Source organism: Notamacropus eugenii, chromosome 3 (genome assembly GCF_028372415.1).
Source record: "Notamacropus eugenii isolate mMacEug1 chromosome 3, mMacEug1.pri_v2, whole genome shotgun sequence".
Lineage (NCBI taxonomy): Eukaryota > Metazoa > Chordata > Mammalia > Diprotodontia > Macropodidae > Notamacropus > Notamacropus eugenii.
Genome location: NC_092874.1, coordinates 135,353,695 through 135,381,234, shown reverse-complemented (window position 1 = coordinate 135,381,234; position 27,540 = coordinate 135,353,695). Strand labels below are relative to the sequence as shown.

Below are 27,540 nucleotides of genomic sequence, written 5' to 3'. Positions count from 1 at the left end.
ATCTGTATAATTGATATCATGGAGGCAGTTAGGTAGCTCAGTGGATGGTGTACAGGGCCTGGAGTCAGGAAGACCTGAGCTCAAATCTAGCCTCAGAAACTTACTAACTGTGTGACCCTGTGCAAGTCACTTACCCTGTTGTCTTGCTCCATTTTAGAAGGAAATGGCAAAGCATTTCAGTATATTTTCCAAGAAAAGCCCATAGACATAGGTCCTTGGGGTCAGAAAGAGTTGGATGTGGCCAAACAACAGTGGGTGGTAGAAGGTATGGGAAGGAGGTAGAGAATTTTGAATTAAAAATTTAAAGGAATGCTTAAAATAAATAGTAATTTTAAAAAAATTTTAAAGGAAAAGAAAAATTATGAATATGTTTATTTTCTAATTCCCTCTGAACCTCACAGCTGCAGCAGTAGCAATTCACTTTTGGTTTCAGCACTGATAAATAGTATTATATTATTTATGGTTGACTCTGGGAAGACTGAAAAAAAGGAAATTAACATCATGAGAGAGCTTGCTTAACTGACATATTTATATCATCTCACGTCATATTAGTGGCATATCACCATGAAATACACACTTGGTTTCCTTAAACCTTGTCAGCAGCTAGACCAATAACATTCCCACCACGTTATCTCAAACAGTTAAGGTTTACACTGGGAACATGTCAACCTTTCAATAATTAAGAAATTGAAAATGAGGATTGCATAAGGATAAACTTTTCTTAGCAAAGGCAAACTAGTGGTTATCCTGACTGATTAAAGAATATGACAATGATAAATAATGATAGCTAGTATTTACCAAGTGCTATGATGTTTGCAAAGCTCTAAACAAATATTATCTCATTTGATACTCAACAATTCTGGTAGACTAGTACTATTATTACTCCCATTTTTCAGATGTGGAAACTGAGGCAGACAGATTAAGTGATTTACCTGTAGTTACAAGCTATTGAGAGTCTGAGTCTAGGTTTGAACTCAGGTCTTCTTGACTCCAGGTCCAATACTCTTATCTATTATCCCACCTAGCTCTTCATTTAAAAAAATCATTTATGATAATGACAATGCTCTAGTGCTTCAGTAATATGCAGTTCTTCTCATGTAAGTGCTCCTTCCATAGCTATAGATCCTATCCACTGTAGACATAGCTGTCAGTTTAACCCTTTGTGTGAGTAAGTGTCCAAAAAAACTTCATCACACGGTGGTCAGCAAGACTTCTGGTGGTAAGCTATTCTACACTTTGCTAGGCTGGCCATCTGGTAACACATATTCAGGCCCATACTTGAAGCTTTCCCAACCACTTTAGGACCTGGTTGAATGAATAGTCCTCTGACACACACTTCAGGAATACAAGCTCACCTTCAAACCATAACAGGGTTTCAGAGGAAGGCAGATAATAATGTGAGTAATTTGTATTAAATTTTCAGAAAATATTTTCTTACCCTTTAATAAATTCTGGACATGTCCACACATCCATACTGGAATTCTCTCCCTTAATTAAATCTATTGACAAGTTTGAAGGACAATGCAGAGGGTGGGAATTTTAGGTATTTCTGTTGTTATGGTTATCCCTGACATTCCAAAAGACTATCATTTCCTCTGACCTACTGATGGAGATAGAGAGTATTTTGATTCAAGGAGAAGCAGTGATGATGATGAGAGTTAGATATTTTAAATTCTGGAATAACTTACAGTGACTTCTGTGTTCCATGCATTGTGCTAGGTGCTAGGGATACAAAGGCAGAACAAAGTCATCTTTACCTTGAGGATGTTTCCATTCTACTTTTTCTTTTTAGTATTACCCTGTTAGGGACTATAGTGATTGACTTATATTATGGCATCATGGCATATGAGATAATCTATCCAAAGCACTTTGCAAACCTTAAAGTACTTAGAGAAAATATAAATTATTACTATCATTATCATATTAAACAAACTTATTCTGTCGTCATATATAAGGATAATGTCAACATGCACCAAAGTCACCCTACATGAGTATTTAATGGTGAGAGGAAGGTGGTGTCCTTTTCCTTGGGTGTCTGTGTGAGAAAAGTGGCTAATTTCTGTGTGGAAATTTTCTGTCACCTCCTTACTTATTTGCTGCCCCTATTGGTCCTACTCCTGTTACTTCTCATTCCTCAAGGACTTGCCTGCATTTTCATCATGTCTGTTGTTATTTTTCTTTTCCTCCCACTTTGGTAAACCCTTCCTCCTATTTTTGTGTTATATAGGACCCCATAGACTAATGTACATCTTCTAAAACATTGACAATTCCAGATGATAATTAAGATCCAGGGATCTTGGATTGACTCTTCCAGGATCTAGAGCTTGCCAAGGAAACCTGTCTTGCAGTCATCTTGGGGCTTCAATAGTCAGAATGGCATTGTTCAAGGCAATAGAAGGAATAGTTTAATGTGAGGTCTCTCTGGGGAAAACTGTATGTTACCTCATTTAAGCGAGGCTTCCTGCTGGAACTTTAGGATTCATTTAAGTGCTGTCAAGAAACAAGGCACTTAAGCTTCCTTTTCCTCTTTTCCCAATGTTCCAAATGTACGGATGACATTTGTTTTTTTTTTTTCCCCTATTGTTGCCCTTTCCAACCCCACAACATGATGAGGGAGATGAGGAATTGGTGAGTTGGCTCCAATGGTCCAGTGCAACCTGGTCAAGGGATTTCTCTGAACTTTTTTCTGTCTCTTATCTTCCCTTAGGGTGACTTGCTATCCTCTCTATCCAGTTCAACACCTTCCCTTGGCCCTCTGGGACTGACATGTTAGGGAATCTGAGCCCTCAAGTAGCTACCAACCTCTCTAAAGCAGTTTGGAATAAAGTTCCCCTCGCCCAACTCTGAGAAAACCATCCTCATGTTCTGTCTCTGTAGCTTTGAGTCCATCTCTTCTCCTTATGAGTCCATTTTCTTGGGTGTGGATAAGAACACAGTAATTTTTTTCCAGAGCCTGCTGGACCTGGAGGCTCTACATATAAGGTTGTTGATTCTGTATTTGGCAAGATGGTGGTATGAGAAAGAGGCACCTTTTTTGACTTCCCATTCTTCATGTTTTCTTCCCTGACATGAGATTTTCTTCTCCCACATTTTATTTCCATAGGATCCTAGATTTTGGGCAGGAAAGGACCTGAGAGGCCATTGAAGCAACCATTTTATAAATGAAGAAATTGAGGCCCAGAATGGTTCAGGGTCACACACTATTAAATGTCTGATTTTGGATTTGAATATTGGCCCTCTGGAGTCTAAGTTCAGTGTCTAATGCTCTATACTATTCTGTCTCCTTGTATATTGCGGATGCATGTTTAGGTGGGATGGAGGAGGGTGTCTAGCACATTGTTGGTACATATTGGAAGTTCTTGACCATTGGGTTTATTTTTCATTGATCCTTGCTCGGTATTCACCCCCAATCTAGACAGATCCTAGTAGTCTGAGGGAGAATGCCATGTATGTAGGCATATACACGCAGGCATAGCCACAGATATTATAAATTGGGAAAAAGTCACAGGGTTACATATCACTCCCAGGCTTTTCTTGTTATAGTGAGAATGAGTGTACATGGCACAATAATTTAAATACATCTTTCTTATGATGGGACTCTTTTCAAAGAAATTTCTTTCCCTTTGTATAGAAAAGGCAGTCATAAACTACTCATCCCCATCACATCATCCTACACAATATGTCCCAACATATACATATGTAAGATCCAAATGGACCACACTATTTTATTTATTTTTTAATAGTTTTATTTATTGTTTTATATTTTGACATTCATTTCCACAAAATTTTGAGTTTCGATTTTTCTCCCCATCTATCACCTCCCCCCACCCCATAACACCTTGCATTCTGATTACCCCTTCCCTCAATGTGCCCTTCCTTCTATCATACCCCACCCTTCCCTTATCCCCATCTTCTCTCTTTTCTTGTAGGGCAAGATAAATTTCTATATCCTATTACCTATATTTCTTATTCCACAGTTATATGCAATAATAATTCTCAACATTCATTTCTAATACTTTGAATTTCAGCTTTTCTCCCTCTCTCCCTCCCATCCATCCCCACTGAGAAGGCAAGCAATTCAATACAGGCTATATATGTGTTGTTTTGCAAAAGACTTCCATAATAGTCACGTTGTGTAAGACTAACTATATTGCCCTCCATCCTACCCTGTCCCTTCTTTTTTCTATTCTCTCATTTGACCTTGTCCTTTTCCAAAAGTGTTTACTTCTAGTTATTCCCTTCTCCCATTTGCCCCCCTTCTATCATTCCCCTCAACCCACTTGTCCCCTTCTCCCCTACTTTCCTGTAGTGTAAGATAGATTTTCATACCAAATTTAGTGAGGATGTTATTCCTTCATTAAGCCATATGTGAAGAGAGTAAGCTTCACATTTCCCCTCTCACCTCCTCCCTTTTCTCTTCCATTGAAAAAGATCTTTCTTATCTTTTTTATGAGTGATAGTCTGCCTCATTCCATTTCTCCCTTTCTCCTCCCAATATTTTCCTCTCTTACCCCTTAATCTTATTTTATTTTTTCTGGATATCATCTCTTCTGATTCAGCTCAACCTGTACTCTGTGTGTGTGTGTGTGTGTGTAATCCCTCTACCTACCCAAATACTGAGAAAAGTCTCAAGAGTTACAAATATTATCTTTCCATGTAGGAATGTAAATAGTTCAGATTTAGAAAGTCTTTTATGATTTCTCTTTTCTCTTTACCTTTTCTTGCTTCTCTTGATTCTTGTGTTGGAAAGTCAAATTGTTTTTCCAATGAGATGTTTCACATTATCTTCTATTTTTTCAATCTTTTGATTTTGTTTTGTAACTTCTTGGTTTATTGTATAGTCATTAGCTTCCTTGAACTCCACTCTCATTTTTAAAGAACTATTTTGTTCAGTGAGCTTTTGAACCTTCCTTTCCATTTGTCTAATTCTGCTTTTTAAAGCCTTCTTCTCATCATTGACTTTTTGGACCTCTTTTTCCAATTGAGTTAGCCTATTTTTAAAGGTGTTATTTTCCTCAGCATTTTTTTTTTTGGTTCTCCTTTAGCAAGCTGCTGACTCACTTTTCAAGCTCTTCTATAGCCTGAGCCCATTTCATATTCATTTTGGAGGTACTGGAAGCAGAAGCCTTGACTTCCTCTGACAGTATGAATTGTTCTTCCTTATCCCAAAGGATGGAAAGAGATACCTGTTCACCCAGAAAGTAACCTTCTATGGTCTTATTTTTTTTCCCTTTTTTGAGCATTTTCCAAGCCAGTTACTTGGCTTCTGAATTCTTTGTCAAGAGGAGGGTCCTAGTGCTCCTCCTTCCCCTAGGACCATGCTCAGGGCCAAGATTCAGATCAGCTACTCAATTCCCCCAGGGCCTTTGGGTAGGGGTGGGGTTGCCACTGAGGGCTGAGGTTCAGAGGCCCTGCTCAATTCCCCCAAAGACTTTAAGCTGAACTACTTGGACAGTGGGCCCAGGCTGCTTCTGAGGCCACCTTAGCCACCCACCACCCTCCACTGCTGCTGCTGCCTTCACCTCTGCCACTGCCTAGTGCCAGTGGTGGGGGGACCCCACTCTCCTCTTGCCCAACTGGGAAAACCCACACACATTGACCTTTAAAGCTTTCTTTGGCTTTATTTCACTTTGTTGTATTAGGCACAACAAAGCTTTTAATTTGGGAGCATAGGTGGCATAAGCACAAGTTTCAGAAGGATGTCATCACACCTCATACTTGAAGGTAAGGACTTTGGAAAGGGAAGGAGGATATCAGGAATAAAGGTGTGGCACATAGATGGGTGTTGAAGAAGAGGATTTGGGTTTTGGGACCATGGATTAAGATGTGAGAGAAATGACTTTTTGCAAGAGACAGAGTACATTATGTGAACACAGAGGAACATGTTTGGGTAGAAATGTGCATTGAGAAGTTTTTAAAATAAAAATTAAAGGAGGGGGAAAGTTTTTTGTAAAATAAAAATTAAAAGGGAGGAGAAAGTGTGCAAACATCATGGAGCACAATAGGTTTGACTGAGAAAATGGACTAATATTAAAGAAAATGTCCATATGAAAAAATATTTAGGAATAACATCAATAAAAATTACATGACTTCAGCTGCCTATATATGAAATTAAACAAAGTGAAATTGGAATTTTTAACATAAGGAGGCTATAATTCCATTAATATCATCAATATTTGGTATCATGGTAATAACTAGAATATGACAATTAATTCCAAGATGTACAACTTTTAAAAAGAAACAAATCTGAAAGAAGAGATGAAAGAGTCAAGAAGCTATTCATCTACAAGGAAACTAGATTCTGAAAACACACCAGGAGAGCATTTTGAATTAGTTAAAGGAAAGAGAAACAGATGTCATATTGTCACAAGACTGTTAAAGACTGCTGAGTGAAGATAGGAATGATTTTCTACCAATATAGATCAAAGAATTTTGCTTAATATTGATTGACATTTATAGAATATTAGGGTGGAAGGGATCATAGTGTCCATCTAGTCCAATATCTACCAGAAAATGAATTCTCTTTACACTGGGCAAAAAAAGCATTCACCTAGACTTTTCTTGAATGCTCTAATGAGGGGCAAACCACTACTTCCCAAGGCAGTGTATTCCAGTTTTTCATAGCTCAAATAATTATTCACTGACATTTCGTTCATCCAATTCCAAATCTGCTTAAGTGTACTGACATCTATACCCCACCTCTCTATGTTGTCCAAAAGGACAGCCTGGGAGATTTGGCACATGACTCACTTAAATCCCAAACTATCTATCTATAGCATTTCCCTGATCTACCAGTCTAGTAAGCCTACCAAAAAAAAAGGAAATGAAGTTAGTCTGGCATTACCTGTTCTTTTCTTGATGAGCTAATTGATGTTAGCCTTTAGCAATCAGCACTTCCTTTTCAAAGTTCTTACATAACTCTCCTCTCATAATACGTTCTATAATTTCCCCTGGAATCAGTCAACCTCAGCAAACTCTAGTTTGAAGAATCTGCCCTCTTTTTTTTTCTTGAAAGTTACTCAATTTTTTACTAAGGTTTAGAAAAATATACTCTTTTTTGTTGGAATGAGTACTCAACAAAGATGAAAACATTGTTCTCTGAGGAATTAAAACACATCAGAAAACTGGCAAGAAGAAAGCTATTGTAGTCACAAGAAGCTTCAAACTCAAACAGGTTATGGATTGGATAATGTGTTAGTACATGGAAGGTAAAGCTGGTCTTTGAGGTGTGAAGAAAGAAGCTCTCCTTTTAGGTATACCTTATGTGTTTCATAAACCTTCCTAGTTCACAGGATCATAGGTTTTTACTTTTTTTTTGTACCGAGATCCTTTAAGGTTCTCTGATGCAACAGACTGTTTAATTTATGTTTTCTGAACTTTGATTTCCTGACAACTAATAATTTTGCCAGGATTGTACAAAGCTCACTCCTAGTCTGCAATTTTCAAACTCCACTTTTTTTCTTTTTGAAAATGAAGATGGCTCTTGTTTTCCACTGTAAAAAACAAAGAATAAAAAACACCAACAAAAATCACAGCGCTTGAGCTATGGGGCTAGCATGTCAGCTACTGTGTGTAGCCACCCTGAAGACTTTGCTGGTCTTTGCCCCATGATGCTGCTGCCTGCAGCCTTCCAGGAAAGTTTGGAGAACTGTTATTGGTTGGTGTTTGTAAGGCTAGTGCATTCAATTGATGTTTACAGAACTCTTGGAAGGAAGCGGTGGAATTGATCCAAGTGAGATTTTTTTTTTTTTGGCACTGCACTACAACTTCGGGAGTCTGTTATTCATGTGTTTCTTTGAGCTCTTCTGTTTTGTGTGGGTCCCCAGACTGGTTTGAAATTGATGAATGCTGTGTAAGATTTACACATGTGCTAAATAAGTTACAGCTTAGGGCTTCACCGTAGGAGGTTACTTCTAAGATACATCAGAAATAATGGTATCAGCCTCTAAGCCTTGACATTGTTGAGGGCTTCAGTCTGTTTTAGTTACTTAGGTCCCAGATTAATCTTGACAACTCCTTGTGAGCCATTCTTTATTCTTTCAGACATGCCTGTGTTAAGAGTTGATAATACCCTGGCAGTCAGAGGTCATAGTTCCCAGCAATCTCGTGGCACCTCTTCTGGTTCCATAAAAATTGCTGACAGCTGTTCAGCAACCACACATGCAAAAGTTTACTAAGATCACGGTCAGATCAAATTAGCCTTATTGACTTTTGCTGATAAGGTTCTTAAATTAGTAGATCAGTGAAATGTTGTAGGTATAACACAGTGTGTTTTAGCAAGACGTTTTGTAAAGTCTGTAACATTATCCCAAGGAGTTACTGACCATTGTAAAAATGTAGCACTATATTCAGTTGAATTCTGAAAGGATCTATATACTTAATTTTATTCTGTTCAACATTTTAACCAGTGATTTGTATGATGACTTAGTAAGTATGGTTATCACATTTGCAGATGACACCAAAGTAAGAATGAGCCCCTGGATGATGGAATCAGAACTCAGGAATGCCTTGATAGTGGTGAAAATAGGAAGGTAGGAAACTCAGAACCCCACCTTAATTAGCAGAATTAGTGAACACAGCATAGTGATGTAATGGGGTGGAAAGTGAGCAGATGTAGCCCACATGGGAACATTTATTTAGGTGGGTAAAATTCAATTGAACAAGTATTTATTGAATATTTATGTTCTAGACACTAGGATATGAAGACAAAAATGAGAGATACTGCTTTAAGGAGCTTATGTGCCCTGTAATTGGCCAGGGAGTTTGAACACTGAGGAATAATTGAATCTTGAGGTTATCTCTCAATATGAAGTATAAAGATAAATGGAATAGAGTAGTGGCAGGAGCCTCATTGCAGTGGTATGAAAGGGAGGGAGAGAATAAACATTAAATGCTTAATCTATACCAGGCACTATACTGAGCCCTTTATACAATTATCATCTCATTTAATCCTCATAACTCCTGCCATTATTATCCCCCTTTTATAGCTGAGGAAACTGAGGCAGACAGAGGTTAAGTGACTGCCCAGTGTAACACAGGTAGTAAGTACCTGAGGTAGAATTTGACTCCTGGCCTAGCAGACTACCTACTGTGCCACCTACCTACTTGATATATAACATGGCTGTTGTGACCTGGAGTCTGTAGGTTCATATTAGACCTCTGATGTTTACTAGCTTTGAAAGCTTGGACAAATCATTTAGCATCATTGGGTTTCTATTTCTCATCTGTTAGACTACACAGACTCTAAAATTGCATCCAGCTTTAAGTCTATGATCCTCTGTGTATGTGTACCTGGTTACACATTAGGTGATAACTGATTCACTGCTGGTGATGAATCATTTTTAACATCAAAAGAAAACGGAATGATGATGCCTTTTGCCCTAGGGTCAGCTGTTGCTGCATGACCTATATGACCTCTGACCATTTCCTTTCCTTCAGTTTCATTATCTTCTTAAGGTTCTACCATTCATTTGAAGAAATTTTGAAGGAACTGGTGATATTTAGGTTCAAAAAGGAAGATCTAAGGATAATATATCTTTTTTGAAATATTTGAATGATTATCATCTACAAGAGGAGTTAGATAGTTTTGGTCATTCTAGAAGACAGAAGTAGAACCAGTGGTTGAAAGTAATAGTAAGGTAGATTTCAGCTCAGTATTAGGCAGAACTTCCGAACAATTAGGGACTTGGGATTTTTTTGTTTGTTGTTGTTTTTAAGAAATGGTCTGCGTTGTGAGTTACTGATGTCCTTGCTAGTGAAAATGTGGAGATAGAAGTTGACTCACCATTTTTTTGGGATAGTGTGGTGAGGAATTTTGTATCAATTGAGAAGTTGTACAAATTTACCAATATGGAATTTCTAATTTTAATATTTTCTGATTTTATATTTGTGAGTTTCCTTTTTGGGGGTGTGTGAAATGGGGTGAATAATACTTTACTTTCTGCCCTAGAACAGTGTAAGAAAAGTGCATTGTAAATCTTGATGTAGTACAGATATGTGGGTTACTATCAACAGAGGGCCTCTGAATGAACAAGAGTTATAGAAATGTAATATCAAAATAATTGGAAGTCATTCAGTGACATTGAATTCTACCCTATTTCGGTTAGTGTTCAGTGTTAATAAAGATTAAAAGCACAGTTTAAAAAGGAATTTCTAAAAATGTGTCTTGACACCCATTTCTTGTAAGAGGGTAGTTAGTTATACTCTTTCATCCTGTGGAATCTCAGTAATCTTCCTGTGGCTTTGGAAACAAATCCAACAGTGGGACATGCACACAGAGATGTGAAAAATCCCCACTTACTATTTTCATATATAGAAATATTCTGGTTGTGATTTTCCTCAAATAATCAAATATCAAAAAATGATCTTTCCATAGTCAAACTATTACTTCTGTAAGTATTTAAATGAAAGACTCCAAATGGGAAATCTTAGTGTTTAGTGCTTACTTAGTAAACATGAGAGAACATATCACTTAAAAGATTCAGTAAAAAAAAAAAAAAAGAACCCCACACACTGTTTGAACAGTATTACTTTTGTCCTTGAATTGTCAACTGCTTTATGGTTTTTGAGAAGTTTATGAGAGTCTATTTACTGTTTGCAGATGGTCACCTTCTCAGAGCTGTCATTACCAAAAATAACCCAGGTTTTTCTCCTATAAACATGTCCTCTCCTCTAGTGACATTACCATTGTCTCTGTCAAAACCGTCTATTACTATCTAAAGGTCATGAGTTTTATAGTATGTATTGATTCAAAATTATAACTAATCTAGTAATGCTGGTACATAAAACAGGTGTCCCATTCAGAGGCTGATAGAGATTTTCTTTCCTTGTATGAAACTACAAACAAACTGATTCACCTAAAAGATTTATTGGAGTAGGGGGTCAAAGGTTGGGGAAAAAAAGCTGTAGTGTAGAAGCAATGACAGGGAGTTTTGACCAACTTATTAGGGAGGAAACTAAATGGTTAAACCTAATTCCTAATAATAAAAAAAAGTCTTAGTTGTCATGGTATGTTCTTTTCCTCAGAATATTCTTTTTGGCATTGAGCAGAGAGGCAACATCCAACCCAAAGAAATGTTTACATTCTTTTAAGCAAAATATAGTTTTGACATTGGCTCTATCAAAGTTGTGTATCTTTTGGCCTTATCTATACCTAGTAATCTCTCTTATTGTTGGGAGAGAAACGATGACTTGAAAAGAGTGAGCATTTATTTTTTTGTCACTAACAGTGAAATAAATGATTGAATCTTTCAGCAACAGTCACAATTCATGAACTTTTGTTGGTTGGCATTACGTGAGAGTGGAAAAGATATCTGATCTGTTATGAATAGAGGAGATTGTGCAAGTATCAGTGCAGACCAATCACTACTAGAAAAACAAAATCAACACTCCTTTCTTAATGAAAATGAATCTTTATAATAGGGATAGACTTAAAATCAGTATAAAGAACAAAAAAGAGTTAAGTAGCTTCTGATTCACAAATTCAATAAATAAAGATACAAGATAGGAATTAAACCTATGATTTCAGTGGTGCATTGAACTCAGGTGATGAAAGTTCTTTTGCCAATATAGATAATATTTGTAAGGTGCTTAGCATAGTGCATGGCAAGTAGGTGTTTAATAAGTGAGCATTTCCTTCCTTCCTTCCTTCTATTCCCTCTCTGAAAATTATTACCTTAGAGAACAGCCTGTCAAAGGTAGAATTTGAACCCAGATCAGTTCAGTATCCACTATAGCATTATAGCCCCTGTCTCCATGAACTATTTAATTATTGAAAATAATGGTGAGAGGCTTAGTGACATTACATCAATGATTTTTAGTGTATAATTATCTATGAATTATTAGCTTATTATCCAGGTACATATTATGGAGTTGATCTGGGAATTCTTAATCAATCCTTCAATCCACATGATCAAATTACAGGGCATGGATCTTAGTGAGAAAAGGGAAGTTCTCATGGAGGTGGACTTTCACATTGGCTCAGCACAACGGATAAGCAAGTGCTTTGAGTTGGATAGCAACTCTTCATTGGTCCTTATATGTTCTCCTACCTGAGAGCTCTGTTGATGACTGACTCATGGGTCAAGAGAAACTTTCCTCCTCAATGATTTATAAAAAAGGTGGAAATGATTCCACCAGTTCTCTGTAACTTAAATCTAAGATAGAGAATGCTCTGGATATATTCCCAGAGGGACTGGCCTCAAAGAGAATAGGTGTAGTCATTTCCACCCTCTTTTTTTTAGTTTAGCAAGGTGAGGAAATTCTACCTGACTTAGTCAACGATCATCTTCACACAACCCCTAGGCATGGAGACACACAGAGAACAGTCATGAGATGCCATGCATACCAAAGCACCTGCCCTTCAATGCTGAGCCAGAAGGAAAATGTTCAGTTCCACAGGAAATTTTCTTTTCTGACAAAAAATATCTTTCTGTAATTTCATGAAGAGGATTGAGCAGTCTCAGTTTACCAGGGGTCTTCTGATCAACCTTTACTATATATATATAAATATATATAAGCTTTCTACATTTATTAGGTTATTGGTTTCTGGCATCAGAAGATAAATATTTATTTCAGTTTTAGTTTTGTGTAATTTTTTTCTTAAAAGGTCTCATAATGTAATAAAAAAAATCATCAGTTAGAGTCAGAAATCTGTGGATTTAAATACTGCGTCTGCTACTAATTTGCTGCTTAGCCACATAAGTTATCTGAGTCTCAATTTCATCATCTGTGAAACAGAAGAAAAGACTTTGTAGACTCTAAAACACTGTGCAGACATAAACAGTGATCACTTTTACTTTAAAAATGAAAGTGTGAGTTTTCATGGTAGCATACAGAGCATTGCACTGGAAATCAGAAGACCTGAATGCTCACTTTTCTCCATACTATCAGTTTGACTTTGAGCAAATAGACCCAGTTTTCTCATCTGTAAAATTAGCATTTGATGTCTTTTCCAAATCTAAACAATGTGATGCTGTTATTTTTCTTCTATTTCTTTAAAGTGCTATGCTTGTTATAAAGCATGTGATAGATTGAGTTCTTTTGTTTAAAAAGGTGAAAACACAGAAGACAAGTTGTTTCTTCAATGAGTGATTATAAAATGTTCCTAAGCTCTTGTATGTTTTGATTGAATAGACTAGGGATGAACTGAGAGCTAGCCTGTGTTAGAGAGTTATATGGAAAAGATGTATATATTATGTAGAGAAATCAAGAGCTACTCCATGGTAGGTGAAGACCGTTGAAACATAGGTTTAGAATTGAAAGAGATTTCTAGGTCATCTGGTACAACTCTTTCATTTTCCCAGTGAGGAACCTGATGCCCAGAGTAGTGACTTGTTCATACTCATATAGAAAAAAAGAAATGAATGATGGAGACAGGAATTAGACTGTGCAGTGCCTGAGGTTGAGAACAAAAATCTGCCTTGGGAAATTCATATTTTAAGTTAATGTTTTATTTTTTAATCCAGTGTTCTTTCTCATTTAGAACCCCTCTTCCTCTTTCCCCAGTTCAATTTTAGATCCATCCTTAGTTTTCAGTAAGCTACAGGAAAAATAAAATTACCTAGACATTACAGTGACATGTGGAGGGGTGGGGGGAGTTACAATGTATCTGATCACAAGCTCAAGTGATGCAATTATATATGAGGATGTTTGGGACCATGCCCATATTTAATATGAAAAAAATCTAGGGTATGTCTCTTTTTCATCTGTTCACTGCCAAATAACTAGTTATTGTAGATAAGAAGGCAGACCTATAAGATAAGAATTTTGAAATTCCTTAGGATTTTTTGAGTAGTACTGATGCAATGGGTAGAGTTCTAGACCTGGAGTCAGGAAGATTTATTTTCCTGAGTACAAATCTGGTCTCAGATACTTAATAGCTGTGTGACATTTAAGTCATTTAAACCCTATTTGCCTCAGTTTCCTCATCTGTAAAATGAGCTGGAGAAGGAAATGTCAAACCATTCCAGTATATTTGCCAAGAAATCTCAAATGGGGTCTCAAATAGTCAGACAAGACTGGAGCAACTGAACAACAAAATTTTTTCAAAATATAAAAAAGAACTTATACAAATAAGAGCATATCCTTTAAAGCAGCCCCAAGGAGAAACTAAATCAGTTTCTTAATCTGGTGTTCACAGATCCCCAAGGAGTTCATATATAGATCTCAAGGGGTCAATGAAGTTGAGTAGGAAAAAAATTACATTTTTATTTTCACTAACTAAAATTAAACCTTTCCTTCAATTAAAAAAGACCCCAATATTATTCTGGAAGAGTTGGCTTTACCAGACTGCCAGATCAGTCCATGACACAAAATAAGGTTAAAAATCCCTGCTCTAGGGCGGAGCCAAGATGGCGGAGTAGAAAGACGCACATACACATAGCTCTGAACCCACAACCCATAGAACGGCTACAGGGAAGTAACTCACGGCGAATTCCGCACCCAGAGGCCACAGAACATTGGAGCGAGGGAGATTTCTGTTCCAGAGAGACCTGCAAACCTCTCGCGGGGGGGTCCTTCGCGCTGGACTGGGCGCCAGGACTGGGAGCTGAGTGCAGCCCTGCCGCGGCCGCGGCACCGAGAGGAAAAGATCCGAGCAGGCTTCACAGACAGGATCTCCAGCGGCCACGCGGGTCCCTCCACCCACAGAGGGATCTGCAAACCTCTCGCAAAAGGTCCGTCGCGCTGCAGACACAAAGCCCAGCCCAGACCTGCTGCGGCCACGGCTGCGGCACCGAGAGAAACAGATCCGAGCAGGCTTCAGGGACGGGATCTCCAGCGGCCGCACAAGTCCCTCCACCCACAGGTGACAGGGGTGGGTGAGAGAGTCTCTTTGGCGGGTCTAGAGGGGAGTGGGGTGCCCCCATAATTCAGGCCCCCTCCCCCCCGGGAGGTAGAAGCTGAGAGGCGGCTGCAGACAGGGGCTCCCCAAGCGGGCGGAAGGTCTGTGCATAAACCCCCTGAGGGAACTGAGCCTGAGAGGTGGCCCTGCCCCGATCTCAGCACCAGAACATAATCTCATACTGAATAGCAGCCCTGCCCCCGCCAAAAGCCCTGAGGCTGGAAGCAGCATTTGAATCTCAGACCACAAACACGGGCTGGGAGGATCAGGAGGTGCGGTGGGTGTGAGGAAAATATTCAGAGGTCAAGTCACTGGCTGGGAAAATGCCCAGAAAAGGGAAAAGAAATAAGACTATAGAAGGTTACTTTCTTGGCGAACAGGCATTTCCTCCCTTCCTTTCTGATGAGGAAGAACAATGCTTACCATCAGGCAAAGACACAGAAATCAAGGCTTCTGTGTCCCAGCCCACCCAATGGGCTCAGGCCATGGAAGAGCTCAAAAAGAATTTTGAAAATCAAGTTAGAGAGGTGGAGGAAAAGCTGGGAAGAGAAATGAGAGACATGAAGTCAAAGCATGAACAGCAGATCAGCTCCCTGCTAAGGGAGACCCAAAAAAATGTTGAAGAAATTAACACCTTGAAAACTAGCCTAACTCAATTGGCAAAAGAGGTTCAAAAAGCCAATGAGGAGAAGAATGCTTTCAAAAGCAGAATTAGCCAAATGGAAAAGGAGATTCAAAAGCTCACTGAAGAAAATAGTTCTTTCAAAATTAGAATGGCACAGATGGAGGCTAATGACTTTATGCAAAACCAAGAAATCACAGAACAAAGAGAGAAGAATGGAAAAATGGAAGATAATGTGAAATATCTCATTGGAAAAACAACAGACCTGGAAAATAGATCCAGGAGAGACAATTTAAAAATTATGGGACTACCTGAAAGCCATGATCAAAAGAAGAGCCTAGACATCATCTTTCATGAAATTATCAAGGAAAACTGCCCTGAGATTCTAGAACCAGAGGGCAAAATAAATATTCAAGGAATCCACAGAACACCGCCTGAAAGAGATCCAAAAAGAGAAACTCCTAGGAACATTGTGGCCAAATTCCAGAGTTCCCAGGTCAAGGAGAAAATACTGCAGGCAGCTAGAAAGAAACAATTCAAGTACTGTGGAAATACAATCAGGATAACACAAGATCTAGCAGCCTCTACATTAAGGGATCGAAGGGCATGGAACAGTATATTCCAGAAGTCAAAGGAACTAGGACTAAAACCAAGAATCACCTACCCAGCAAAACTGACTATAATACTTCAGGGGAAAAAATGGTCTTTCAATGAAATAGAGGATTTTCAAGTATTCTTGATGAAAAGACCAGAGCTGAAAAGAAAATTTGACTTTCAAACACAAGAATGAAGAGAACCATGAAAAGGTGAACAGCAAAGTGAAGTCATAAGGGACTTACTAAAGCTGAACTGTTTACATTCCTACATGGAAAGACAATATTTGTAACTCTTGAAACATTTCAGTATCTGGGTACTGGGTGGGATTACACATGCACACACGCTCACATACATAGAGACAGAGTGCACAGAGTGAATTGAATAGGATGGGATCATATCTTTAAAACAAAATGAAATCAAGCAGTGAGAGAGAAATATATTGGGAAGAGAAAGGGAGAAATTGAATGGGGCAAATTATCTCTCATAAAAGAGGCAATCAAAAGACTCATTAGTGGAGGGATAAAGAGGGGAGGTGAGAGAAAAACATGAAGTCTACTCTCATCACATTCCACTAAAGAAAAGAATAAAGTGCACACTCATTTTGGTAGGAAAACCTATCTCACAATACAGGAAAGTGGGGGATAAGGGGACAAGCAGGGTGGGGGGGATGACAGAAGGGAGGGCATGAGGAGGAGAGTGCAATTCGAGGTCGACACTCATGGGGAGGGATAGGATCAAAAGAGAATAGAAGTAATGGGGGACAGGATAGGATGGAGGGAAATATAGTTAGTCCTATACAACACAACTATTATGGAAGTCATTTGCAAAACTACACAGATATGACCTATATTGAATTGCTTGCCTCCCAAAGGGAAGGGGTGGGGAGGGAGGGAGGAAGAGAAGTTGGAACTCAAAGTGTTAGGATCAACTGTCGAGTAATGTTCTTGCCACTAGGAAATAAGAAAAACAGGTAAAGGGGTATAGAAAGCTATCTGCCCCTACAGGACAAAAGAGAAGATGGAGACAAGGGCAGAGAGGGATGATAGAAGAGAGAGCAGATTGGTCATAGGGGCAATTAGAATGCTTGGTGTGTGGGGGGGGGAGGGGATAAAAGGGGAGAAAATTTGTAACCCAAAATTTTGTGAAAATGAATGTTAAAAGTTAAATAAATAAATTTAATAAAAAAAAAAATAGAAGAATGAAAAAAAAAAGAAAAAAAAAATCCCTGCTCTAGATTCTTCCCAGTGAAGTAACCGTTGCTGAAAACATTTTTGGAAACTTATCTCTTAGCTTTGCCTTCAGGGCCAGTTTAGCAGTCACCCAAGAAAACCCATGTCATCATTTTGTTGTCATGCTTTAAAACAAAAACAAACAGAATTTTATCACTCAGTTTGTTTATTTACTCTTTTCATTCAGCTTGTCTCTAAAATATTTTGGAGGAGAAGTTTCTAGAAATCAAATCTATTCTCAAAAGATAAATACATGTTATCACTGCGGGTATGTCAAAGAATATGCAATAAGACACATATCAGATGTGAATTTCTGTCCAATCCCATCTTAATGGATACAATAGGAATCTTTTTGGATTGATATTATAAGGCTCTTTGTATTATTAAAAACATGTTAACTGCAATTTACTTTTTGTGTTTTTTTTTTTTTCCTTTCTCTGCAGGAAGTAACCAAAGCAGTACAGCCTCTCTTACTGGGAAGAATCATAGCCTCCTATGACCCTGACAACAAAGCAGAACGATCCATTGCAATTTACCTAGGCATAGGTCTATGCCTTCTCTTTATAGTGAGGACACTGCTTTTACACCCTGCCATATTTGGCCTTCATCACATGGGGATGCAGATGAGAATAGCCCTCTTTAGTCTGATTTACAAAAAGGTAAGTAATTCAATTATCTTTTTAAAAAATACATGGTGGCATAACAGTAAGACCCACTTTTGGTATATGTTGTGAATAAATCCTGCTAGTATGAAGCCTGTTTTTAGATGCCATGAATTCACAATCAGAAATCACAAAGGTTTGAATTTTAAAATATGCTTTATAGAATTATTTAAAATCCACCTATTCCTCCTCTTCCTTTCCCAGCCTTCTTCCTCATACTCTTTCTCTTTCTTTAGACATATTATTATCCAGGAGAATGTAAGTATCTGGAGGGCAGAGGCTATTTCATTTTCTGTCCCTGTATTCCCAGCACGTAGCACCATGCCTAGTACATACTAGATGCTCAATCAGTGCTGATTGAATTGAATTGAGCTGAAGTGCTAGTGTCAGTCTGCTGATGTCATTAAACATCAATATCAAAATGAGTCATATTTTAAATTTTTCTCACATAATTATCATTGCTATAGCACATTGTAGTCTTCCAAGCTAGAAGTCACCTTAGAGAACATCTAGTCTCATACCTCTTATAGATGAAGAAACTGATGCCCAAAGAGAGAATTGACTTGCCCAGTGTCACAGAGGTATTAACATAGGACTTGAACCCATATCTCCTGACTTCACATGCAGCATTCATACTACTGTATTTCTCTTTTTCAGATCTTAAGGCTATAAACTTCATTGCTAAGTGGATGAAGGCTGCTACATGGCCCATTTTTTCATTACTTTTTTATTTCCGATTAAAGTAACTATCACTATCTGCATAAAAATTAGTAGCAGAATTTGGCCTTTAAAATTAATTGATGGATGTAAGGTTAAAGGAAAGTGAAATATTATGTTTTAAATTTTCAAAAAAATAATTATTATAAACTATAACAGGAAAATCTACAGTCCTAGCATGTTGTAGCCTTAGATGGAGTTGATTTTACATTTCTATGAACCCTGTAAATCTCATTATTTGTACTAGTATATGCCTTACATGCTAGCAGTAAGTACGTGCTCATTCAGTCTACCCTACCTCTGTTTGTAATGGCAAGCATTCAAAAAAGAGCCTGATTTTGCCAAAAGCACTGTAAGTGGATTTAGCTCAAGACATGTTATTGTCCAAACAGGATTTAGAGCTATTATAATGACATATGCTAGGGCCAGTCCTGACTTAATTCAGTGCGTGACTTCCTAATTCCGCCAAGCAGGAATAGAAAGGTATTGCAGTAAAGATGTTTGGTAATTTTTTTTACCGTTCATTTCTTTAAATGGTGACTTGGTATAGTTGAACTAATAAAGATGAACAGCATGCAGTTCAGTATCACAGATCCTAATAACAATTTCCTGATACAAAAACTAGATCTCCTCTGTTCTAAAATCACAGTACTCATCCTTTATTATTAGGTGAAACTTTGTAGAGGGAAGAGGAAGAGAACACATTCTCTGTCTTCGTCAAATCACTGAAGACATAGTTTTCCTAAGTTAACAAGCATTAGGAAATACCAATGATGTAATCCTCAGTTTAAAAACTTATCTAAACATTGTCTTGTGAGGAGAATTTATAATATTTTTTTCTGGAGTTTAGAGTCTGTACAATATGGTCATCAGAGAGAAAAATATCATAAAGAAGACACTGATTTGTAAACTCATCCGTACGTAGTACTTACACCTTATCATTCTTTTTCCCATGGGTCCTTGCCAGATAATTTTATCTCTTCAGCCTCACCCTCATGGCATCCATAGTTATCATCATCAAAATAATATAATGAGCATGCATGGCACTAGTTTAGGCACTACACTTGACCGTGAATTAGACCTACCCTTTACCTCACCCTTTCCCTTGCCCAGCCAGGTTTTACCCATATGGCAACCAGCCACTCACCACTCCCAGCTTGTCTTGTGTTCTCATCTCCATTCCAACTTCTATGATAGAGCAAGTTGTTCTGTATTCTAAGTTCTGCAATCTGGCAACATCTTAAATTATAATTTAACTACTAGTCATAGATACTAACAAAATAAAACAAAACAAAAACAAGGGCTAACTCCTTTAATTAGATCCTTAGGAAAAGATTTTTCCAAGTGGAAGAATAAATCAAATCAAAGTATACATATTGATTGCTTTCTATATATAAGACATTGTGCTGGGATGTGTGATGCAAGGAAGTATAAGATATGCTTCTTAGGCTTTCAGTCTTGTTAAGAACATTATTCTCCTTTCTCACAGGGCATTTGTGAGGATTAAATGAAATAATAATATATCAATATATCACATGTAATTATTATACTATTATACACACATGTATGTGTATATGTGTATATGCACAGACACACATAGCACTGCTTTGGTTTTGATATGCTACTGATTATGGCATTTATGATTTAATTTAACGTAGTAATAGACATTCCTAATTAAAATTATTAAATGAGAAATTATAATTAAATTATCTAGAATAGATCAGAGTCTATGGATTTTTATACCACAGAATTTCAGTATATCTTCTTGTTGAGTCATTTCCAGGAGTGTGTAACTCTGTGACCTCATTTGGAATTTTCTTGGCAAAGATACTGGAATGGTTTGCTATTTCATTTGCCAGATCATTTTAAAGATGAGAAATTGAGGCAAAAAGGGTTAAGTGACTTGCCTAGGGTCATACAACTTGTAAGTGTTTGAGGCCAAATTTAAACACAGGTCCTCCTGACACCAGGGCCAGTTCTCTATTCACTGTGCCACCTAGCTGCCCTTTTAAAATATCAGTATATCCTTAAATGTTGTCTTCATTGATGCTGGTTGCAGCTTATTGGCTTCTCATCCTATTAGAATCTTATCCATGTTCTCCTACAGCTTTTCCACGCTAAAGCCCTTCCTCAAGGTCTTTTAACATTTTGTGGATAGCCTGCATCATTCAGGCTTCATCAAAAGTAACCTCCTGGAGGGTAGGGCCCATTTGTTTCATTTTTGCATTTGGATCACTCGAACCTAGCATGACACTCAGAACATTTTTTCTTTTAAAATATCAATCAATCATTAATTAATATTATTTCTGATATTAAATTTTTATAATTTAATTTATTTAATAATAAAATTGTGCACTTAAGATATTAATGATTCACTTATAATGAATTTTTAATAATTGTATCAGCTGAATGGTTATAAAATGAAAAAATATTAATAACAAGATTCTAATTAAGAATATCCATTAATTTTTGTTTTATTTTTCTAAAAATATTATATACATATAATTTAATTATATATGGATATTTATATATTGTCATTCTTGTTATGTGATTTGCAAATTTTTTCAAATGGAAGAGGGGAAGGATTCAGTTACTGTGTACTTTAGAAACCTAGCTAACAATTTATAATCATATATATCTAAAAAGGAAATTAAGTAATTAAAATAATTTCTGTGTTTTTATTAAGCAAAGATAATATGTTCCATTTAATACCTGTTTTATAATACACTAGATATTCCTAGTAATGTTATGATACCTTTTTTGATACTTTAAGGACAATTCTTTTCCTTTTTTCTTTTCAGACCTTAAAATTGTCAAGCCGTGTTCTAGATAAAATCAGCACCGGACAGCTTATCAGTCTTCTTTCCAACAATCTGAACAAGTTTGATGAAGTACGTAGTAGCTCATTTAATCTTTTGTGCATGTCATATCACAGAATTAATGTAAACAACTGCACATCTTCACAAAACTCATAGCTTAGAGATTTCCTGAGTCAGATGATAGCAATTGTGGTTGAACCCTGACTATTATGAAATTCTGATCTCTACTCCACTCAACCCTATTTCCTCTGGTTGAATTAATTAGTGATTCAGAATGGGATTAGCTTCGAGTCTATGATATTACAGAACTCAGAAGAAACTTCAGCATAGGACCATGACTTCCTAGTAAGCAAAATTTACTGAGTTATCATGTCTGTCTTCCCTTCCTAATTCCACTCTTTGGCTGCCTTTCATACCCTAAGTATTTTTGTTTCAGGTCTATTAAAGGTTTCGCGTCAGTCCTTATAACAATTAACTATGGCCATAAACAAACACATGATTCTAAGGATCTGGAGATCTATCATACCTCTATGCCCTACCTGCTGATTTGTTTGCTTTTTTTCCTAAATCAAATCATCAATATACTATTTAAAATAAATTTTTGACATACTAAATATCAAGTCCTCACTTAACTGAGGGCATCATTTTCCTATGGAAGTATTCTAAGGTATGGGGCATGAAATGGACTGAGTGGGTGTGGAATTTGTATATATCTTGTTATATTCTCAATGTAATTAACACCTAGACTGCAATGTACTAAGCTCCTCAGAGTTTTAAATAATATTATATTCCTGTGCTCCCTTTCTGATATGCTTTTGGGGGACATAACTTTCAAGTCTTTTCTTGGCTTTACTTTTATTTTTAAACTGTGAATTTTTTAGGGGCTGGCCCTGGCACATTTTGTCTGGATTGCACCTTTACAAGTGGTGCTCCTGATGGGACTTCTTTGGGAATTGCTACAAGCCTCAGCATTTTGTGGACTTGCTTTCCTAATAGTACTTGCTCTGTTCCAAGCCTGGTTAGGACAGATGATGATGAAGTACAGGTGATAAAGATTTTTCTTTTCCTCAAATTTTCTTCTGTATAGTGTTTGCAAAATGTACACCAACATACTGTTAGGCCTGATTTTTGTTATTATCTGGCCTACAGTTTCACTAACTAGGAATTATTCTAAGCATATCAATATCACTTTCAATGATTATATAGCATTTTATATTTGCTAATCTATTGAATAGCTCTAGGAAAATTGGTAAAAATTAATATAGTTTTTATAGATTAGAAAATGCATACGAGAGACATCAATTACATGCACATAATGTAGAGAATTGGACTTGTCAAATTTCATTTCAGTGACTTTTTTAAAGTCTCTATTTCTTTTGTTCCTTCAAATGAAGATTAATAAAATATTCAAATATTATATTATCACTGATATGCTATGTAGAATTACTATTATCATTAACTTAATTCAGCATTGATTTGCTTTTGTGACCCAATAGCAGTGCAACATTGATACGACATTTTTGCATCTATGACCAAACTGCCTTAGAAACTCAAAAAAACTATCTACTGAGACATAAAAGGGTGGTAATCTGCTTTGGAGATGTATAAATATCTGTACCAATTATTTCACAAATACCTGAAGTTCAGCATGGAGTTGTTGTTATTGATAATGATGATCATATGGGTCAAACAAATTAGAAATCATGTGGTATCTTTTTTCCCTGAAAAAATTTGCTGCTGAATCCTATCCTTTTACTTTTAAATTCTTTGATTCCTTTAACTGGTGTGAAAAATACTGATTAAACAAAATAAGAATTATTTTGACCAGAGAACCATGCAATATCAATATTGGAAGGACTCTTTTGAATCATTTTGTCTAACAGGTATCAGACCATATCAGCAAAGATATTCTGAATTTGAACTGATTTAATTTTATTAAATTTTTTTTTCAGAGAAAGGAGAGCAGGAAAGATAAATGAAAGACTTGTGATAACTTCAGAAATGATTGACAATATACAGTCTGTTAAAGCATATTGTTGGGAAGAAGCAATGGAAAAGATGATTGAAAATCTTAGACAGTAAGTTATTTTCTTTTTTGACTAAAATTTCCAGATTTGTGGCAATTTAGAAATTTAGAAGCTGCTAAATCTTGTGTTATGCCTATTGTACCTCCACAATATTTAAATTGTTTTCTTCTAGTTGCTTATAATATTTTCTCTTTGACCTGGAAGCTTTGAGGCTTAGCTATAATGTTCCTGTATGTTTTCGTTTTGAGATCTCTTTTCAGAAGTAATTGGTGGATTTTTTCAGTTTCTGTTTCACCCTCTAATTGTAGAATTTCAGGGCAATTTTCCTTAATAATTTCTTGACTTATAATGTCTGGACTCTTTTTTTAAATCATAACTTTCAGGTTGTCTAACAGTTCTTATATTCCCTCTCTTCTGTCTGTTTTCTAGCTCAGTTGTTTTTCTAATGATGTTTCATATTCTCACCTATTTTTTTCATTCTTTTGATTTTTTAAATTATTTCTTGATGTGTTATGAAATCATTGGCTTCCCTTTGCTCATTTCTAACTTTTAAGGAGTTATTTGGATCTTTTTTGGTAAGTTTTTGGATCTTTTTTTTCAGTTGGTTGACTTTCTTTTTATACTTTTCTTGCTTTTTTGCATTACTATTATTTTTCCCCCAGTTTTTCCTGAACTTCTTTTGTTTGATTTTTAAAGTCCTTTTTAGGCTCTTCTTAAAACTCTTTTTGGGCTTATGATCATTTAACATTTTTCTTTGAAGCTCTACAAGAAGCTGTTTGTCTTCTGAGTTTGAACATAGTAAATATCTGTGGTTGATTTCTTTCTCTGTTACTTCCTTATTTTTTTTTAGCAGCCTGTTTCTTTTTTGTTAACTTTATGTTAGGGTTGGGTTCTGCTTCTGGGTATGGGGCATAATGTCTTAGGTTTTCAGTTGTTCGTGCTATTGTTTTCTGAGTTCTCTCTAGGGGTCTTTGAGTTTTTAAAATTTTTCCATTGTTCTATAATCTAAGACTGGATGTGGTCACTGCTCCTCTGACTCACGCCTTGGTCTATAAGTGACCTCAGGTACTCCTTCTCTCCCCTTAAGCTGTGACCTGAGTCTCCAGCACCATCACTTCAAACTTTCTTGTTCCCTGAAGTCTTTGAGGTGGTGGCAAGCATCAGCTTGCCCCTCTGCCCTAGAACTGAAACCAGGGACGCATTCTCCTGAGAGTGACCATAACCAGCAGGGTCCTGCGCCTCTGTGACCACATTCACCAGAGTGTGCTCATTCCTCCTTGCCTACAGTCACAGCTTGAGACCCTGTCTGGTCAGCACACCTGGGCCTTGTGTCCAGCACCAGCAGAGGGCCCCCATAATATTCTCCTGATCAGCAAACCAATGTTCATGGGATGAAACCTCCTAAAACTAAGATTGCTGAAGATGCAGTTGGCCCCAGAGCTTGCTGTTTATTGAATTTGTGGTATCTGTCAGGAAGTATCTTCACTTCAGTTAGTTTAGACCACCACCCTGGGAGATCAGATCTTTCCTAATGTCCTCTCAAGTTGTCTTAGACTGGACGATTGATTGACCCTGATTTTTAATTATTTCTCCTTCTCTAAAATTTACTTTGAGGCATTATTCTAGGTTATTTGTAAGGGAATTTAGGAGAGTCACTAGTTTCCTGCCTTATTCCACCATCTTCCCACAGTTCCCTCCTATTCTCTTGATCTTATTAATTAATAAGTCTGTTACACCTTTAAGCAGGTGAATTCCTGGAATATGTTTGGCCCAGAGATATTAACTATTTCCCAATAATTGTGTGGTTTTTCAGTGGTTTCAGTCGTGAGCAGCTCTTTGTGGCCACAATTGGGCTTTTCTTGGCAAAGATACTGGAATGATTTGCCATTGCCTTCTCTAACTCATTTTACAGATGAAGAAATGGAGGCAAATAAGGTTAAATGACTTGCCCAGGATCACATAGCTATTAAATGTCTGAGATCATTTTGAAGTAAGGATGATGAGTCTTCCTGACTCCAAGCCTGGCCTGGCACCACCAAGCTGTGCCTGATAATTATGTAGCTTCTAAAATATATCTCTATATGCTTACATCAATAAAATAGAGAAAGAGCAGATCAATGAATTGGGTATGCTGTTTAGAAAACTAAAAAAAGAGCAAATTAAAAATTCCCAACTAAATACCACACTGGAAATTCTGAAAATTAGAAGTGAGATTGACAAAACTGAGTATAAGAAAACCACTGAATTAATAAAACCAGGAGGTGATTTTATGAAAAAACAAATAAAACAGATAAATAATTTGTTAATATAATTAGAGAAGGAAACAAAAAATTAGTATTAAAATGAAAAGATGAAAATGAAAATAAACCTATTTTAGAAAAAAAATTGGACAAGCCATAAATGAAAAAGGAAAGGAAAAAAGGAAAATAGCATCAAAACCAGATGGATGTACAACTGAATTCTACCAAACATTTAAAAATCAACTAGTTCCAATGTTAATAAATTATTTAGAATAATAGGCAAAGGACTCCTATCAAACTCATTTTATGAAACAAATATTGTGTTGATACGTAAGTCAGGAAGAGCAAAAATAGAAAGCTATAGACCAATTTATTTAATGAATATTAATGCAAATATCCTAAATAAAATACTTACTAGGAGACTGTAACAATAAGTCACAAAGATAATATCTTATGACCAAGGGGAATACCAGGAATATAGGGATGGTCTAACATAAGGAAAACTATTAAGACAACTGATTATAGCAATAAAAAAAAGAAACAAAAATCACATGATTGTATCAATAGATGCAGAAAAAAGCTGTTAGCAAAATGCTATACTCTTTCCTATTAAAAACATTTGAAAGTGTAATTATAAATGGATTTTTCCTTAAAATGATAAGAAGCATCTATCTAAAACCATCAGCAAGCATTATTTGTATGGAGAATAAGCTGTAAGCCTTCCCAATAAGATCAGGAGTAAGGATGCACATTATCATCAATATTATTCAATATTGTACTAGAAATCCTAGCAGTAGGAACAAGAGAAGAAAAATAGAAGGAATCAGAGTAAGCAATGAGATAACAACTATTTTTTTTGCAGATGATATAATGGTACACTTGGAAAATCCTGGGGATATACCCAAACGTTAGCTGAAACAATTAATAATTAAGATACCTCATTTAAAATAATTGTAGATAGCAAACCTAGGAATTACATGAATATAATTATAAAATACTTTTTATACAAATGATATCAGATTTCAGTAACTGGAGAAATGTTAATTATTGGGCTGAGCCAATATAATAAAAATAACAATTCTGCCTAAATTAATCTGCTTATTCAGTGTCATCCCAAACAAATTACAAAAAACAAATATTGATCTAGAAAGAAACACACAACAAAATTCATTTGGAAAAAAACAACAGGTCAACAATGTCAAAGGAATTAATGGAAAAAAATGTAAAGGAAGGGGGTATAGTGGTGTCAGGTGGTAATTATAAAAACTCTGCTACTAGCTAAGAAATAGAATGGTGGATCAGTGGAATAAAGTAGAACAATACACAGCAGTAAATTATTATAGTAGTCTTGTGTTTGATAAATGTAAAGATTTAAGCTTTCAGAAAAAGAACTCACTGTTTGGTAAAAATTGTTGTGAAAACTGGAAAGCAGTCTGACAAGCTAGGTATAGACTAATATATTACATCATTACCAAGATAATGTCAAAATGGATGCATGACCTACATGTAAAGGGAGATTTCATAAGTAAATTAGAAGAAAATGGACTATATTACCTATCACATTAATGGATAGGAGAAGAATTTATGAATAAATGAGATACAGAACATTGTGAGATATAAAATGGATAATTCTGGTTACATTAAATTAAAAAGGTTTTGTACAAATAAAACCAATGTAGCCAAGATTAGAAGGAAAGTAAAAAATTTGGGGGAAAATTTTTATAGACAACTTCTTGGATAAAGGCCTTATATCTCAACTATTTAGAGAACTTTGTTAAGTTTATA

General features: G+C 36.4%; 1 protein-coding gene across 3 annotated transcripts in view; it reads left to right on the top strand.

Moving 5' to 3' along the window:
- Positions 1 to 27,540, top strand: part of CFTR (CF transmembrane conductance regulator) — a 235,378-nt gene that overhangs the window by 58,899 nt on the left and 148,939 nt on the right. For 2 of the 3 annotated variants that reach the window (XM_072652953.1, XM_072652954.1), the window contains 4 exons: positions 17,734 to 17,949; positions 21,471 to 21,560; positions 22,370 to 22,533; positions 23,441 to 23,566. In XM_072652953.1, coding sequence (XP_072509054.1) covers positions 17,734 to 17,949; positions 21,471 to 21,560; positions 22,370 to 22,533; positions 23,441 to 23,566 — 596 coding nt within the window. Of the gene's footprint in view, positions 1 to 8,452; positions 8,532 to 17,733; positions 17,950 to 21,470; positions 21,561 to 22,369; positions 22,534 to 23,440; positions 23,567 to 27,540 lie in introns of all 3 variants that reach the window. The other variant, XM_072652955.1, reaches the window with a different exon arrangement.